At 44.0% G+C, this 18,607-nt stretch overlaps 1 protein-coding gene across 1 annotated transcript; it reads left to right on the top strand.

Annotated features, from left to right (window-relative positions):
* Window positions 1-8,237: 8,237 nt before the first annotated feature.
* rps6kl1 (ribosomal protein S6 kinase-like 1) lies at window positions 8,238-17,020 on the top strand. Its single transcript, XM_080480355.1, has 12 exons — window positions 8,238-8,488; window positions 9,185-9,295; window positions 9,376-9,549; window positions 9,787-9,911; window positions 10,454-10,546; window positions 10,684-10,731; window positions 12,073-12,205; window positions 12,278-13,660; window positions 15,187-15,276; window positions 15,516-15,598; window positions 16,429-16,524; window positions 16,617-17,020. The coding sequence occupies exons 3-12, from the start codon at window positions 9,414-9,416 to the stop codon at window positions 16,725-16,727; spliced, it is 2,298 nt and encodes a 765-aa protein (XP_080336481.1). The 5' UTR covers window positions 8,238-8,488; window positions 9,185-9,295; window positions 9,376-9,413; the 3' UTR covers window positions 16,728-17,020.
* Window positions 17,021-18,607: the final 1,587 nt, after the last annotated feature.

The raw sequence follows: 18,607 nt of genomic DNA, 5'->3' as shown, positions 1-18,607 counted from the left end.
ATTAACTATAAATTCTATGTCTTTATTTTTGTAAGTAAAATATGCAATTACACTTTTACAATCAATTTGAGCATGATTTTAGTTTTACACAGTATATAATTCCACTCTCACTTATCCGGGTGGCAAGTACTGTCACCCAGATCACATTGCATCGATTAAGAACCTTCCTAAAGGTGGTGAGCCCACAGGAAGGTGGCGCCCGGTGCGGTACACCACCTTCAGGAAGGTTCTTAATAGATGCAATGTGATCTGGGTGCTCAGACTGCCACCCCCGCCACCTGGAAACAGATAAGCTGGATGGATGGATGATTCAAAATGTGTAAACCATTAATAAACAGCAGGGTTTTATCCTCAGAACTTCTTGATATTGTAGGTGACTCTTCATCAGGTGAAGTAACCCAGTGCCGAAGGCTTTTATGACACAAATAGATATTGGTGACTCAGGACCCGCCAGCAGGCCTCGGGTGACGTCAGTGTATTCAAGCCCTCTGATTGGATCGTCAGAGAGTTCCCTCTCCAGCGTCTGGAGCGAGCTGCATTAACAATATTACAGTTGTGTTTGTTTAATAGTGGTTTTGTCAACCTACAATGGCTAAAGGAGAAGATAAAGAGGTTTGGTTGCAGATTTATTGTCAAAACAATTTTCAAATAGGACTTTTCCTAGAGGTCTTTGAACGCACCGCAGGGCTCCAAGCACACAGAGGTCCGGTACACTTTACTTGTGCTCACTACAACTTCCATGGCAGGATTCAGGATTATGTTATTTGCCATTATGTTCTTTTCAAACAACGAAAAACTGATGTTTGTCACCGTCCACGGTCCCCAGAAATTTTGGGAATAACAGCCGCTTTTTTTATGCAGCTGAAACAGAAGGAGACTTGAACTTTGATTTTTTTTCATCCATAAAGGTATTTATTCCGGCGGCACGATCTGTGATGCAAAGGCTTTTTATACTGCATTTCTGCATGATGACCTGGTTTTTGTAGCCATAAAAAGTTATTGAGGGGTGGATTGACTCAGACCAGCACTAGTGAAGGCCGAGGTCTGAAATGCAAGGCTGCCACTGTTAAAATCTAATCCAACCATTTATCGGACATGCAAATACGTTTCAACTTCCAGGTTTTATTGAAAGATATAAATAAGGATGTGAGGATATAAACACTCTCATATACTATTTTTCCATTCATTCATCTTCTAAACCGCTTTGCCATGATTATTTTATTGCTGTAAAAAAGTCATGAAAGACCAAAGATTGAGGTTAAAACTGTCTTTATTTTGTCAAAGCTTGAAGAAAATGATGATGAAAGAAGATGAATATTGATGAAGTCAGTTTGGTTTGATGATAGAAGAAAGTGAAAGAGGGTGAATGACAGAGGTGAGATCAGTGTGAGAGTAAAAGCAGTGTGAGAGTCCCAGTGAGTCCGGTCAGGACTGGGAACACTGGTCTCTCCTCAGTGTCTCTCTGAGGGGAGTCTGGGAGCCCCGGGTGGCCTCACAGGTCACAGAGCCCACCTTCCTCCACTGGTCTGCAGGGAGCCTCAGGGTGCTGCTCCAGCTGTAGAGGCCGTCCTGCAGCACCCCGGGGCTCCTGCTCTCCTCCCAGCTGCTGCTGCTGCTGCTGCTGTCCTCCACCTTCCAGCTCAGACTCCAGTCTGAGGGGAAGCCCTCGTTGGCCAGGCACATGAGCGTGGCCTTCCCCTGCTGCAGCTCCTCTCTGGAGGGGGGTAGCACCGTCAGGGTGGGGCGGGTATCACCTAGGAGACACCAATCAAATTAGAGGACAGGGAGCACCCAGCTGTCAATCAAGCAGCACACACCTGGACAGCTTTAGTGGGACAGAGCTGATTCTGTCCTGGAAGAAGTTGCTGTCAGAGGCTTTTTCTGCTCCAGCAGTCACTCACTCACACATTGTTTCACTTCCCTTTAAGAAGCCTCTCATGCACATCAGCACAGAGAGAATCATCCAACACTTTGACCTGAAACACCTCAAACTACACAGGAAGGAACACAAGCTGATGTCTCAACGTTTACTCTTCATTTGCATCAACGTTATCAGAAAGTTTACACTTTAGAACTTATGACTGGAAACTTTAACATGAACTTCAAATATAAATTAATATTTTCAATTATTAGGAGCAAAATGTGAAATAAACAGTAAATAAAGATGTTTTCTTTGGAGGATTTGATTATTTTACATTTATCATCAGTATTTCTATTTTACTGTAAAATAACATGAATTGTAAAGAATCAGCAGAAACAGAATTGGGAAACATTATATAGAACCAAGAATAAATCCAGCTGTGATGAAGAGACACTCAATAAAACAAGAAGAATAAAACCTGCACACATTCCAACACAAACACATTTCAAACAGTGGACATGTCAACTAAAGCTCAGCCCAAAGACAGACCAGTGCACCAGAAATGTCACTAAATACACAGGTCAGTGTAAAAACAGCTTCAACATGAGACTGGTAGAGTTAAAACAGTGTGTTCCACAGCCATCAGGCTCTAACTGAGCACTTTTAAAGACTGACAATATCTTTTGTTTTGTCATTTAATCCGAATGAGATTTTAATCCGGTGTAAATTTAAAACTAATAACTTTTCTCTGGGATGAAATTAAAGTGAAACAGAGCTGAGCTAAACTACATGAAATCAATGGAGATTAAAACTTGATCACTACAATAATTATTAAGAAATAAAAAACATCTTTCTAATCTGAAATCATTCAAAACAAGGTTTAATGTATGAATTTGAATTATTTGGTTGAAAGTATTAAAAGGAGAATAAACTTACTTCCAACATCCAGTCTGGTTCCTCCACCGAACGTGTACCACAGTGATACAAACTCATTGAGCCGCTGTACAAAAACCTCTGACTGTAGAGAGACGCCGCTCTCTGATTGTGAAACAAACAAACTCACCAAAACAACTTTTACCACCTGATCCTAACGGAACACAAGAGAACAATTCTTTCATCTGCAATGTCTACTTGAAATACATATATTTATAGAGATTGTTTTAAAGATTATTTTCAATTATTTCTATTATGTCTATTGGAATTTATTCCTTAATGGATTTGACAGCAAAAAATAGAAAATTAAAAAAAATATAAAAACTACAGACGTATGTTTAATTATTCAGTTTAAATCCTTAATATTGTCATTAAAGTTATAATCCAGAGTGAAAATGAGAGATGAAAGTGATCCAGGTCCCTGTTGGAGTCAGTCAGAACATTTCCATAGAGCCACTTTGCATCAGCAGCACCATGCTCCAGTGCTCTGGGAGAGTTTATAGTCCTGACAGTGGAAGACTGGATGACTGACAGCCGTCCTTCATGACAACAGAAGACAGAGAAATCCTCCTCATCAGAAACATGAGTGTGATCTGCGTCCTCATCTGGACTCTCCTCTGCTGCTGCTTCACAGGTAAAGTCCAGAGAATCAAACTCCTCTCCTCTGTCAACATCCGTCCCTCTGAAATGAAGCCCACAAAACCATGAGGCTGCTTGATGTTTCTGTCTGTGTTTCCTCAGAGTCCAGAGGCCAGGTCACAGTGACTCAGCCTGGAGCAGTCAGCTCTGCTCCGGGAGCCTCCGTCACCATCACATGTAGGACCAGTCAGGATGTTTATTATGATGGTGATCACTATTTAGCCTGGTACCAACAGAGAGATGGACAACCTCCTAAATGGCTCATTTACTACACCAACTCTCGAGCATCAGGGACTCCAGCTCGTTTTACAGGCAGTGGATCAAACTCTGACTTCACTCTGACCATCAGTGGAGTTCAAGCTGAAGATGCTGCAGTTTATTACTGTCAGAGTTATCATGAAATCAACAGTCAAGCTGTGTTCACACAGTGAAAAACGGTCGTACAAAAACCTCCCTCAGTCAGACTGAACAGAAACTGACTGCTGCACACTGATACACTTCACTGAACACAAAGCAAATCATAAACTAACAAGATTATAAGTCTGTTACATTTATATTTATATTTAAAGCTACATGGATTAACTGGTTCTTCAATTATTTTCTCGGTAATCAATTATTAAAACATGGCTGCCCACAGTTTTTAAACTACTTAAAAGAAAATATACAATTCAAACATAATATAGATATAACCGTGTGTTCAGAGTCAAAAATGATTGTTTACATGAAGTCAATCAACAGCTCAGCCAACCATATATATATATATATATATATATATATATATATATATAAACATAATTTCACCAGAAACATTTCCCTACAAGGAGATTTTCTGGCCCCTGAGACCAAACGGCTCTGAGTTGGGAGTGGTTGGAATCAGCTTGTGATGACCTACGTTATAGACTAACTGGAAATAATAGTGGAAAAAAAGCACCGGTGTAATCTGGAGCCTGTAGATCATTTTCAATTGAGATTCCTTCTCATTGTTGGTGGACTAACAGGCAGATGAGCTCAGACACACGTCACTATCCGCCTCCCAGAGCAATTTAAGATGACCAGCGCCCTCTGCTGGAGGCTACAGACCATTACAGAACCTGCTCATCAGTTTTTTGGGCTCAAGGTCTTGCAGTACTAGAGAACTCACCTGGGTCTAGGGATGGGAATCGAAAACCGTTTCCAATTGATCAATTCCACCGGAATCGTACACCTTAAATGTGTTCGATTCTTCTTAACGATTCATTTCCCAGCACGAGGTCAAGTCGCGTTGCGGTACGTTGCATTACGTCACACACTCCGCGATGCAGAGCTCCTTCACCCAGGAGAAAACATGGAGAGGAAGAAGGTCTAAGACGATTAACGACAAAATAATACGATACGGTAATACATGTTCCACTCACTGAGTCCTGAATCCACAGGGTCCACCGCCTCTCCTCACAGACACAAGGTCCAATTAAAAAAAAAAAAAAAAAAAGTCTCGGTTCAAATCCCGGCAGGAGCCTTTCTGTGTGGAGTTTTCATGTTCTCCATGTGTGCTGGTTCTCCTCCAGTACTCCGGTTTACTCTGATAGTCAAAATAATCTGCACCATGGCTCCCTGAGCTACACCCCTGGCTTCCATCACCTCCTCCTGAGCTACACCTTCGGCCTCCGTCACCTCCCCAGAGCGCTGCACTGTGTGGCTGCTGAAGACGGTCCATTTGGCCAAGAAATGTCCTGTCGGAGGACTAATGAGGGACTAATGAGGGACTCAATCTGTCCCGTGTAGTGAATGTCTGCTCCAACGAGCCGACAGCATAGACATACGCTCGTAGATCTTCACTATATGTGAGCCTCTAGTTTTCACACCATATACAAGTAAATGATCTACTAGAGTATGTCTACTGTGTAGACATACACAATCTAGTAGAGGACAACTATTGTATGTCTATGTATTAGATCATTCTGTGTTGAATATCCCCTCAAAAAAAGCACCAACACAATATGAAAACACAGCATTCCCTGCAGACCGAGAGAACGCGTTCCTCCTCGTATGTCACTTCCACATTCCTCTCCAGTCTCCAACCTCCCAGAGAGGGTTAACTTGTCAACACCTCAAAATTTGAAAAAGGGTCAATTCCAGGGGGCATCCAATGAAGGCAAATACACATTTGACTGTTCTTTTTTAAGGGAAAAATTATAATTCAAGTTTCATGTTTGGAAAAAATAGAATTGTTCCTTTTGGTGCAGAAGACTGTAAAACTACTTTGTTTCCCTTCAAGAAAATACTCAGGAATCGTTAGGAGAACTGATGAAATCTTATCAATTCCCACCCCTACTAATCTACCTGTTAAGTCTCCTTAAAAATTACTATTTTTATTTTTTTTTTAAATCGATAAAGAATTGAATCGTTAAACAGAATCGAAAATGGAATCGGAAAAATCGTATCAGTTCCCATCCCGAAGTGTGATGTGGTCTAGAAATAAGTTTTTATATAACTTTATATTCAGATTACCTTTGGATTTCCAGTTCATGAGGATAGCCTTTGTTGCGATGCTTTGGGAGACCAGGATGACAGAAACAGATAACCAGTGTTTTCCAACTATGCCCAGTGAGTCCTGGGGGGATTCTGCACGTCCGTGGGTCTTGTCAAGAGTCGGAGTGATTTTCACCCATGCAGTGTTACGGCCCTGGCCGTATGTTTCACTTCTGTGTGTGTACTCCTGTGTTTTTGTTTTGGTTCGTAACTCTCTGCTTGTGAGTCCTGTTTCTTTTCACAGCAGCTCTGCTAGCCCCGCCCACTTCCAGACAGCAAGCGGAGTCGATCCCCTATTGGTCGTCGCTTCGCCTGCCAGGAGCCAAAAAGTGCAGCCTTTGCCTTCCTGGGGGGGGGGGGGGGGGGGGGGGGGGTGGGACTCGGTCTGACAGCAGCTGCTTTGTGTTTATGTTTCATTTGTGAGTCTTGTCTCTGAACTGGTGGTGTTCTCGTGCTGATTACTGTGACGTTGTATATATCCAGCACTATCTTTGTTTTGGTTTAAGACCTTTTTACCTGGAAATCAGGCCTCTTTTTGTTCATAAATCCACGTTTGAACTTGCACCTAATTTGTTTTGTTTTGGGACAAAGTTTGCATTCCTCACTTCCTTTTACTCTTTTATGTTGTGTCCTTGCCCCTAGACTGGGCCGTAACAGTGGGGCCACCAAAAGAGTCCTGTGGTCCGGTCCAGGTGTGGCCGAGCCCTCCAGACCGTCACCACCCCAGGCCACGGGCCACGACGCCCAGACACCTGAAGGATCACAGAGAACGGCCGCAAGCCAGGAGACCCAGAGGCACAGCGCCCGCCACCCCCCACCATGTTGCTTTAGTACGCCACCCTGGAGTGACCATTGAAAAACCAAATATATAACACATGAATGAGCTTGGGGCTTATTTTTCAACATTCAGCTTTACATTGGGAATTTCTGCTCCTTTCACTTTATTTCTGGATGTGTCTGAATCAAATACTTCAACATGGAGGAATGGAGGTGAAGAATGATAGAACAGCTCTACAGCCGTTTCCAATGACAACCTATGTAAACACACGCTGATCAACAACAAAAGTTCTCTTTCACATGAAGCCATTAGAAGGCACAATTTATGGCTAAAATATCCAAGCTTTCATTTACAGTAGTATGTAGTTTGTTTTGTAGTTGCTGATGAACCAAAAGTATCGCTTCATTACAAAGTAGTTCTGAAAATAGTGGGTCGAAGTTAGTTACAATGATGTTACCATGAAAAGCCTGAAAAAAACCACAACAGAAAAGTGCTTCTAAATTATATATCCGACGTAGTTGACTGTGAGTGACAGCGCAGGAGCTCTGCAGCACAATAGTTCGAGAGCCACGGCTCCACGATAGCGGATTAAATGATCTCGTTCCCTCGCATTATTATCTTGAGGGAGCAACTTCATATCTCGTTCCCACACATTATTATTATTATTATTATCAATATTTACTCTATAGCCACTCTGGGGCTCCGCGTTCGCCCTAGATTTCAAAATGCCTGTTCAGCATCTCTTCCGGCTTGGAGATAGCGATGACTCCGCCCCCAGCTGATGATGTGTCAGGCCCCACTCTGGCCACGCTCTGACGCCGCTTCTGGCCCCGCTCTGGCCCCCCTCAGGCCCAGCAGCGATGTGGGGCCAGCTTAGCACCCGTTTAGACCCTGATTGGCCGGGGCTTTGGCGGTGGAAAGAAAAATAACTGGTGCTAAGTCTGGCCCTGGCTCCGAACTAGCACCTGGTTCTTTCTGGTGGAAAAGCCCCTTAAGAGACCTTCCTTCCTTTTTGGATTGGGTGACAGGATCTAATGTAAGGCCCCGAGTCCTCCTCCTCCTCCCCTCTGTCTGTCTAAATGAGCGAGTTCCCTCCCCCCTCTGTAAGCCGCTCCTCCCGAGGGAGTGGGGCTGGGGATGGGCGGTGGGAGGGTGACTCTCCTTTGTGCTGTGGTTGGAGCCTGGCTCCATCTGGTACTGACCCTGCAGATTAGGAATACAGTGCAGCGGGATTCTTCCCAGCACAGCAGGGATGAAAGAAGCTGCAGTGATCATGCAAAATGAGGAATTCTTTGTTGTAGTCTTCACAAGCTAAACATAGTTTATTCTAGAACTGAAATCAGGGCTAAAAATGGCCCTCAGTCGGAGAAAAATCAAAACAGCGCTGTCTCTTTAAATCTTCCAGCATCCGCTAGGATGAGAGGGAGGAAGTGTGGAAGTGGTACCCTGAAGTGACGTGATACTCAGCCAATGGGCAGCCTCCCTTGAGCCGTCTCCTCCTCTTCTGGCTGTGGCGTCTGTGTGTGTGTGTGTGTGTGTGTGTGTGTGTGTGTGTGTGTGTGTGTGTGTGTGTGTGTGTGTGTGTGTGTGTGTGTGTGTGTGTGTGTGTGTGTGTGTGTGTGTGTGTGTGTGTGTGTGTGTGTGTGTGTGTGTGTGTGTGTGTCGGCTGCTGGAGACTCGGGCTGCCGCTGCTGAAGCTGCTGATGCTGATGCTGCTGAAGCCGATGCTGCTGGGGCGGAGGGTCCAGGCCATGCTCGCCTCACACCAGGTACAATCTGAGTATCTACTGCTTTTTTTCATGCTGCATCACAAGCTGAAGAGCTGACTCAGCGCCTGCAGAGGTTCAGATGACAGATGATCATGGAGGAGACTGGAGGTGGCTTTGTGTGATTCACCACACACTCCTCAGATGGTGCCGTCTCCACGGCTGTAAACAGGATGTGTGTGTGTGTGTGTGTGTGTGTGTGTGTGTGTGTGTGTGTGTGTGTGTGTGTGTGTGTGTGTATGTGTGTGTGTGTGTGTGGTGTTTACGTTAAAAGGGTTTGAACATCAGATCCGCGTTCTATTGAGGGTTTAACGGTCCACTATGCTTTTAGCATTAGAGCGTTGCCATGTTTTTGTCACCTTCAGGTGATTCTGGGACATTCTTGAGAGCAAAGGAATAATGTTTTCTCCTTGCAAATAATCCATCTCATGTGATGTGAGTGAGTGTGTGGGTGGAAGTGTAAGAGGACGTCCACACCTTCTACACATGGAGCTTTCATTTCCTCTCGTGGTGAAAGGATAAATAATACAATCAGTGTGTTAAACTGTGTTTTCTACTCTGTCGCTGGCTGCTCTGACTCATTTCTCTGTCCTCTCAGACATTCGCAGCTCTGCCTCTTTCCATTCAATCCAAATCTTGCGTGCGAGCTTGTACTCACTTCCTGCTCTGGTCTGAGGGTTTAACTCTCTGCTTGCTCAGACGATCATGCTGCGCCGCGTCGACCTGAGTGTCACATGGGGCAGACACACGCCGAGCTCAGTGACAACTGGCAGAGATGCACGCTGCTGTTGATAAAACCAAGGTGCAAAGGTGAGTCCCAACCTAACAGAGCCAGACAGCTCGAATTTACCCACACAAACCGTTTCTGAAGCTGTGCGTTCTGATCACAGGCCCATCTGGACCTTGACGGGTTCAGGCCAAGGCAGCGATGGCCAAGCGAGATTACCTGGTGGAGGCGGCCAAACAGATCCGCATGGCGCTGGACAGCGAGGTCAACGAGGACTACGAAGCAGCTTTCAGCTACTATAAGAACGGGGTGGACCTTCTGCTGAACGGGGTTCAGTGTAAGTTTGTCCATTGAGCTTGTGACACGCAGTGAATGAGATCAAGCACGTTTCGCACCAGACATGTGATGCGACCAGAATAAAAACAGGAAGCGGCAAACCAACACAGATTTCCTCAATCTGCCTGAGATTTTTCATCAACGTGTCAGTCAGCTGTGTTTCTATCTGGGCACTTTTCTCCTGGTCAGGGGATTTTTCTTTTTGTTGGATATCAGAGTGAGGTTACTTGTTTTCCAGTGGACCCAAACAAGGATCGACGGGAGGCCGTGAAGAGGAAGACAACACAATATCTCAAGCGAGCCGAGGAAATCTTTATAACGCACTTACAGGACAACCTCGGAAAGGGGAGCTCGTATTTAGGGGTAAGACAACCATACTCTAATATTGCCTGGTATGTGTGTCTAGTGTGGATCAGTAGGAAGGCTGGCTTCACCCTGTGGCTGAACGTTATGAGACTGCCAAAGCTGTAAAATGCACTTTAAAAGTAAAGTCCATTTGCCAAATTCAATCTTGAGTTATACTGTAGGAGCACACAACAGTAGTTTTTGTAGTTTCTATCAAGAGGAAGTGTTAAACGGAGTTAACGGGAGCGTAAACTTTCAAAATAGCTGATTCAACTCAAGCAGACCATAATTTGATGAATGAACTAAACTGACTGCGCTGGCAGCTCCGATAATGTTTCACATTGACACAACTTCACACTGTGTGGATGTTTAAATGACAAAAACAATTAAAACAAACTCTAGATTTACTCTGTTTGTTTCAGTAACTGGTAAAGTTACCGCCACAGCGATCGTTGCCACAATAATGATTATTGGGATTGGTACATCAAATGAAATATTAATCTGAAGTGCAAAAAAAAAAACTAAAAAGAATTGGTTTCCTCTTTGGATGTGATCATCAGGGTTACAGCAGTCTGAGATTTCGGCCAATCAGACACCTGAGTTCCCCTGTGGAGGACCTGGAGATGTGTAAGGTGGTCGGAGTGGCTGATAAGGTATGAGAGACTTTTTTTTTTTAAACGATCCCTGAGTGTCAACAGACAAAACGTAAATGATCAACCCTGCAGCGACTATGAAAGAACTTTACAGTGAAATATATTGTAATAAGTTACCAGCTTATTTTATTCCAAAGGTCCTGATTGTCCAGAGTATGGTCAACAAGGAGACGTTTGTTGTAAAGGTGAGTCACTTTACTGGAGATATTTTGAGGGTAGTTTTCTGGAAGCGGTCCAGCTGTTGTGTACGGAGACGGGCCAGTCGATGAAAGCTCTCCATCCCGTCTCCCGGAGTATCGGCCAGCATTGATCTGCCTGAGAGCTCACACACTTTTAGCCCCGGCCGAGTGCGTCTCACGTTTCACACAGATCCTGTGACATATGGCCTCTGGTTTCTGAAGGGAAACCCAAGTAATAGTTACACTTTTCAGTCCTGCCATGACATCCGAATAAAATCACCTTTTCAAATATGAATGCTTCGAAACTTTTATTTAGAAAAGATTGGAGGTGCTCTCAAAGGATTAGAATACAATGGAAAACTGTGTTTTCCCAACATATTCATTCGGACAAAAATAATTCTATATAATCTAAATCTATTCATTTTATGACATATATATATGTATATATATACACACAGGGAGAATACGCAAACTCCACACAGAAAGACTCGAACACGCTCACTGTGAGGCGAGAGTCCTAACCACTAAACCAACCTGCCCAGCAGACGTCATGAAAATCAAATATTATATCAAATGTTTTATCTAAAATTTATTAAAATCGTGTATTTGCTTGAAACTTTTCAGTCTAGATATTATGATACTTAATTGTATTCAGCTTTTTAATTTTAATTACATTTTTATTACCTAATAGATTTTCTCTTTCAGCAATGAATCTTTTGTTGAATTTAGTTTTTAATTTTAGTTTTAACATCGGTTATTGCCGTCCCTTTCATTCCATTCATTAGTGTTTCTGAAAGTTTCTGTTACTTTGATTTTCGCTGACCTGACTTTAATAATCACAAATTTTTTATATTTTATTCATCTTGTATTCACTTGTTTGTCCTTTTACCAGAGGACATGTCTCTGAAAGACTCCTCATCATGTTACCGACTAATGAATCCAATTAGTTATCAAGTTCATCTCTCGTCGTATTTTGGTTTTGTACTGAGTATTTCTCCAGCCGTTTGTTGCCCCCGTTCAAACTTCTCTGAGACGTGTTGCTGCCATAACGTTGGAGGTGAGCTCACATGTTCCTAGAAGATGGTCTAATGTCTCAGCTTTCACATTTTGTCTATTCTTTTTATGGTGAATGGATTTCACTTATAGAGCTCTTTCTCCTCTGCTCGAGCAGTCCCCAAAGTGCTTTACTGTTCACCACATTCACCCATTCACACACACATTCACACGGCAAGGTGCTAACTGCCCCACCAACCGAACCACAGCCGCCCCGTGGCATGTCATGTTCCATTGGCAGTAGAGTGTGTCGGTCCAGCTTCTGGGGGACTAAAGAGATGTGTCTCGTTGCAGAGTCTGGTGAAGTCCAGCTGGGAGAGCAGGGACCAGTCCACCATCATTCCTCAGGGGGTGCCCTACATGGTGAAGCTGCTGAGGTACTACGTCAGCGAGGACGCCGTCTACCTGCATCTGGAGCACGTCAAAGGTGAGACGCTACGAAAGCATCTTCACTCAACAAGCACTTTGAGATGCAATATCATAGGGTTTGTTTTATAAGGTGGAAGGCTGTTCTCCAAACTGCACAAGCTAAAGAACGACAAGGCCAAGGAACACCCAGAATGCTTCACTTCTGGCCAGCACAGCATCAATCTGAAGACCAGCCTCACCTCACCCTCACTCAGCAGCGACTACCAGCAGAGCGGCAGAGCAGGTCCAGTTCCAGACGAGAGTCCGGACGCAGACTTCCCCACCTCCTGGGACGAGACGCAGCAGCGGCTGGAGAGCTGCGGGACTCACTCCTACATCGAGGAGACGGGCTGTCTGCAGAACACGCGCTCCGCTGCGTCCTTTCACTCCAGGCTGGACCGGCTGACCTTGGTCTCCGGCCCGGCCAGGGCGCGGGTCAACACCCGCCTCCACCCACCAGCCCCGAGCTTGTGTTTGCACTCCAGTGAAACTCAGGAAACGCCGGCTCTTCCTCTGTCCTGCGCTCGCGTCAGCCAGGCTCTCGACGTCATCTCAGAACTCCACAAGAAGAGAGCCGGGGTGGGCCTGATCGAGTGCAGCTCCGAGTTCGAGGTGGCCTGGAAGGCGGCGGATCCGGCTCACGGCCGTGACAATGTCAACCCCTATGCAGTGACTGACAGTGACTTCGCCAGACAAACTGCAACTCACACAAGTCAGACCTCATCCAACGGTGAAAACAACAGTTTGAGTTCCTCCCCGGCCATTTTGCATCTTCCTCTTCATTGCCAAACCCAGATCCGAGGAAGAGCATCGTGGGAAACCAACGGTTTTCACCAGGGGTCTGGTTCAGGTGGTACCTCTGCAGAAGTGGTTCCAGACTCAAACCAGGACGGCAGCAGTCCCACTGCAGAGGAAAGCAACGGGATGGTGGTCGTCAGGAGCACGGACAGAGCTGTGTTCTCTGAGCACTCAGAAACCAGCATCACTCTGGAAGGTTCCTGGACTTCCTCTCCTTTCCTCTGCAGCAGCATCACAGAGACACAGGGGACGTCTCAGTTTAGTAAAACATCCCCCGGTGACTCCAATGAGAGAGTAGAAAAGGCCTGCGAGGCGCAGAGTCCTGGAGAGAAGAGACTACCTTCAACAGAGAGGTCGTTTATGAGCTGGTTCTCCTCTGGTCCTCCTGGAGCTCCTCCTCCTCCTCCTCCTCCTCCTCCTCCCCAGAGGACAGAGGCAGGAGAGACTGAAAGACCAGAAGATCAGATCATCGAGGTGGACGGGTGGTGCCACCTGCCCCGGATCCCCGTGCAGACCCCCAGGCCTGCAGACCGATCCATGCAGACCTGCTGGGGGCTTCCTGAAGCGGAGGCGAGAGTCTGGGGGGCTCAGATCCTGCTGGCCCTGGAGAGTCTGCACCAGCAGGGCGTCCTGTGTCGGGACCTCAACCCAAGAAATGTTCTGCTCACCAGCAACGGTGAGTCCTTTAATCAGCGCTTCTTTTTGTATATTTTATAAACAGCACTTTATTTTGTAATTATCTTCATGTGATTTTTTTTATTTTTTATTCTCTATGGTACCAACATTAGAATTAGAAGGAGTTTAGTTTTTTTGTGAGTCATTGCTGTGAATAATCAAATAATCGACTCCGGTTCAGAAAATGACCCAACAAACAAGAACGTGTGAATCATTTGTCGTGAATTAAAATCAGACATTCAACGATGTAAAGCTAAAGGAAGAGTTCTCGCGTGGCCGCATCCTTTATTGGCGTGTGAATGTGTGTGTGAATGGGTGAATGTGATTTATGATGTAAAGCACTTTGGGATTGCTCGCGCAGTTGAAAAGTGCTATATAAGTGATGTAGATATGCCATCTTCATTTTGGAATTAAAATAATGACCTCCTGAGAACACGAAGGTGACATAGAAATCTAATAATTTTTTATTGCGTCTCAAGTAGTTACAGTCAGGCGGTATTTTTGGGGGCGTTTTACTCACACTGACATACAATAATCTACTTTTCCTCCATGTAGCTAATATTCAGATAAAACTAGAAAAAGAAATATTAATTTTATGCACTATATTGTTCAAAAAAATTCTCTTTTTCTCTAAGATGAATGAACAAAGAACAGTGAATCGGAGTAACTCCCTTGTTTTTAAATAAAGCAATGTGAAAATACTGAAGGACAACTTTTGTCCATCTTTTTCTTTAAATAACTATATAAGGCAGGCGTCTGCCTGAGACTTTTTCACGATTTACCAACAAATAGAATTTGTCTCATGTTAATGTGATGCAATGTGAAATAAAGGGGAAAAAAGCTTCTAAAAACACAGCTAGAGATACAAAACATAAAGGTACATTAATGAAGTATCACAGGTACAATTTAGATATATTCATTTACATTTTTAGCTGCTGTGGTCATTTTTAAAGTTTTTTTTTTTTTTATGGATTTTCCACTTTAGTCATTTGATTCATCTTGGCTATTTTAGCCTCTTTAGCTGTTTGTAGCCGCTGTACGTTTCCTCGTGGTTAAAGCAGGTTCAGATATACGAGGAATTAGTTTTTTCCCTTTTTTTTCTGCGATATCTTTTGCTTTTTCGTGTTTCTATTTTCCCCTCATTTCTTCTTCTTTCATTTTTTTCCTTTTTCTCTTCCTTCTTCTTTTCTCCTTTTGTCCTTTTTTAAAAAATATTTTTCTCACTTTCCCCCCCCCCCCCCCCCCCCTTTTCTTCTTTCTTTTAATTTTTCCTCTTTTTCAATTTTTTTTTTTTTTTTCCTCGCTGGCTGACTTGACTGTTTTACTGTATTCAACTGTTTTATGAGGGTTAAACTATTTTTTTGAAAGTCAGAGTTGCATTCTAATAAAAACAAAAGTTTATTGCCATGACACATTGCCAAAGCCTCACGGGCTCTGTGAGGTTGCTCCTGCCGCAGGTTGCAGACTCCCGGTCGGAGGACAGATGACCGATGATGAGTTTTCTCATTGTTCGTTGTGTTTCCACAGGGAAGGTGTGTTTGACATTTTTCAGCCAGTGGAGTGAGGTTCAGTCAGAGATCAGCTCTAAAGCCGTGGAGCAGATGTACTGCGCTCCGGGTACGTGACTCTGATTACTCTCTAGTTTAGTCTGCCACCTTGTGGCAACATGCAGTTGGTTCACCTCGTTCAAACACACACACACACACACACACGCACGCACGCACACACACACACACACACACACACACACACACACACACACACACACACACACACACACACACACACACACACACACACACACACACACACACACACACACACGCACACGTGTGACCGCCTCTGTGTGTTGGCAGAAATCGGAGGCGTGTCCAGGGTGACAGAAGCGTGTGATTGGTGGAGTCTCGGTGCTCTGCTGTTTGAACTTCTGACAGGAATGGTGAGAATAAAGCACCACAGTGAAATCTGCACACTGATAAGAGTTCATGATCTTTTTAGGCTTTGTCGGCGGCGGCGGCGGCGGCTGATTCAGAGACTCGAAACCACATTTTAATTCAGGGGCCACAAACAGTCCAGTTTCATCCTGAGTGGGCCGGACCGGTACACTAGTGCCATAATAACATTTAAATTTAAACTCTTTATTTGTTGTGGTAAAGAGTATATGTGATGGAAATGGGTATATTTTCACGAAAATCAAACAATTACTATAGAAATTGACTACAATCTGAACATAAATCAAATTTTAATGAGAAACAATAAACCAGAGTAAAAGTAAATCTAACTTAAATCTGTGAAATCAACAATAACAGTTCAAGGTAGCGTCTTCACACACATCCACACAACAAAAAAACAATACAACAACAAAAAAAATACTGCAGTACCCATAAGCCCTCAGTGTTCCTGAGCACCACAGATGGGGCAGGGAATATTTCTGTATTAGTGGAAGATGGAAGACAAAACAGGGAAAACAATAAATTCATTTTACTTGGATTTTTTAAGTAGATCCAGTAGTATATTTTTATTAGTGCACAACAAAAAAACGGACAATTTTCTTGGTTGTTTGACACCTTCATGTGTGATAACTGTTTCCTTACAGCTTTGAGTTCTATCATTTTGACTTTTAAAAGAAATGTGGATTTTAATGCAACAACGATTCGTTGAATAGTTGTTTTCTTTTTTAATCATGGTTTCTTATCAAAAATGAGAAAAGTCCCGTTGGGAAAAGGCCTCCACGTTGTAATGGGGGTTCCACATGTTTATCTGTTGCAGCCGCTGTGGCAGCTCCACCCAGCAGGGATCCACTCCCACACCCAGCTGCTCATCCCGGACCACCTGAGTGCCGCTGCGGCGTCTCTGCTCACCGAGGTCCGGTCCGGTTCGGTCCGAGCCTCGGCTCTGAACATCGCGCTCAATGGAAATCTCTCCGACGTTAACTCTGAACCACATCTGCTCCACAGCTGCTGCAGTTCGACGCCGGCTACCGTCTGGGCTCCGGAGGTGGAGGCGTGAGCGACATCAAGTGTCACCCCTTCTTCAGCGGCGTCTCCTGGAAAGCCCTGAGCTGCTAGATGAAGACCGGCGTGTCCGACGGTGTGGAGGCAAATAGCAACGTGTGCTTCCCAAAGAAAAGCCACAAAGATAATGTCCGAAACATGAAACTAGTTCCAAACTAATGCAATCCACATGAGGACCCAAGTATGCATTTAATGTTTTTCGGGGTTTTTGTTGTTGTTGTTTTTTTAAGTTGCCTGCATGAGACTGACACGACCTTTACCTAAAGTCATTTTTAAACTTTTGGAAAGTTATTGTAGAAAGACAAATATATTAGGCAATAAATTATTACAAAGTCTTGGAAAATCCCTGAAAGTTTCATCACTGTTATTTAGGGAACTTCTGCTTGGGCCCACCGGCCATAACATTAAGACCACCAACAGATCCTGCTCAGGGCTCAAGCACACAGAGGCAGACTGAGACACACACACACACACACACACACACACACACACACACACACACACACACACACACACACACACACACACACACACACACACACACACACACACACACACACACACACACACACACACAGACAGACAGACAGACAGACAGACAGACAGACAGACAGACAGACAGACAGACAGACAGACAGACAGACAGACAGACAGACAGACAGACAGACAGACAGACAGACAGACAGACAGAGAAAGGAGCCTGAATTCAAACCGCAGCTGAGGGTGGAGAGTGTTAACCACAGCGTGGAAAAACAATGATTAGCTCCTCGCCATTGCACATGTGAGTGGGTGGAATAGACTTCTGAAGGTGTTTCTTCTAAAACTGGGCGTAGCAGTTGGAAATCACAAATATCCACAGCACTTTAAAAGAGTACTTCACTACTTTTAAAATCATACGGACACAATTTGAACTTACATTTTGTTGATCTGCATTTTTGAAGCTAATAAAGATTCCTGCTTTATATCTACTAGTGTTATTTTTATATTCTAATGAATTGTTTGATAGAAGTCAGTTAAACTCACTAAAGATAATATATACTCTGATTAGTGTCAAAGAAAGTTACTTTGACTCTTTAACTCCAATCAGTTGCACATGAAAGTGCCTTTGTTAGAGTACGGTAGTTGTATTAGTGATATACAACTAGTTTTTACCTCTGGTTGGGCAGAAATTCCCTGTAAGTGTTTGATAAAATGTTTTCTTGTCTCTCCAGAGTGTCAAACCCATTTTAGTTCAGGGGCTACCGACAGAACAGTTTCATCTTGAGTCATATAGTGCCATAATAACCTTTAAATTCAAACTTTAAAGTTTGTCTTTGTGTGGTGCAAAGTATACCTGATGAGAATGTTATTGGTCAACAACAAATAAAAGAATTACTACAGAAAATGACAATTTCAACATATAGCCAATTTTAATGAAACCTGTTGCGAAATACAGTGAAATGTCTAATTAACATTCCCTGTAGCTGTTGCATTGTGTGTGTGTGGGGGGGGGGGGGGGTTTCTACAAACTCACCCTGACAGCATGGCAATGAGGCGAGTTTGACAGCAGCGAGTTCTCCATCTTTCATGGCTGCTTCACCCATATCTCAGCTCGGCACTCAAGTGTCATGTCGCTTCTCTTCAATTTGTTTTAATTCTTCAAATTGTTTTTTTTTTTGTTTTTTTTAAATTACTTGGTGGTTTGGCAGCCGGTTTTAGCCCACGGGCCTCATGTTTGACAACCCTGCTGAAGAGTTATTTCTGTGAGTTCACAAATGATAAATTGAGTTGTTTTCCTTCAATCAGCTGCAGCTCCTGCCCGGGGCCCTCGGCGCGCGGCAGTCCCAGAAAAGAAAAGGAGTTCACTACCACACCAGGTCACGGGGCAAAGGCTCACTATTTTCAGAACTTCAAACATCTCGGAGCCATAGCACACATTCAGATGTTTAGTGGAG

This window comes from Lipophrys pholis (assembly GCF_963383615.2).
Source record: "Lipophrys pholis genome assembly, chromosome: 14".
Lineage (NCBI taxonomy): Eukaryota > Metazoa > Chordata > Actinopteri > Blenniiformes > Blenniidae > Lipophrys > Lipophrys pholis.
Note: the sequence above shows the minus strand (reverse complement) of the source record. Positions and strands in the feature narration are given on the sequence as shown.

Coding starts and splice junctions, on each gene's coding strand:
- rps6kl1 (XM_080480355.1), top strand. CDS start 9,414: ATGGCCAAGCGAGATTACCTGGTGGAGGCGGCCAAACAGATCCGCATG. Junction 13,661..15,186: donor TGTTCTGCTCACCAGCAACG/GTGAGTCCTTTA, acceptor GTGTTTCCACAG/GGAAGGTGTGTTTGACATTT. Junction 16,525..16,616: donor CGGCGTCTCTGCTCACCGAG/GTCCGGTCCGGT, acceptor TCTGCTCCACAG/CTGCTGCAGTTCGACGCCGG.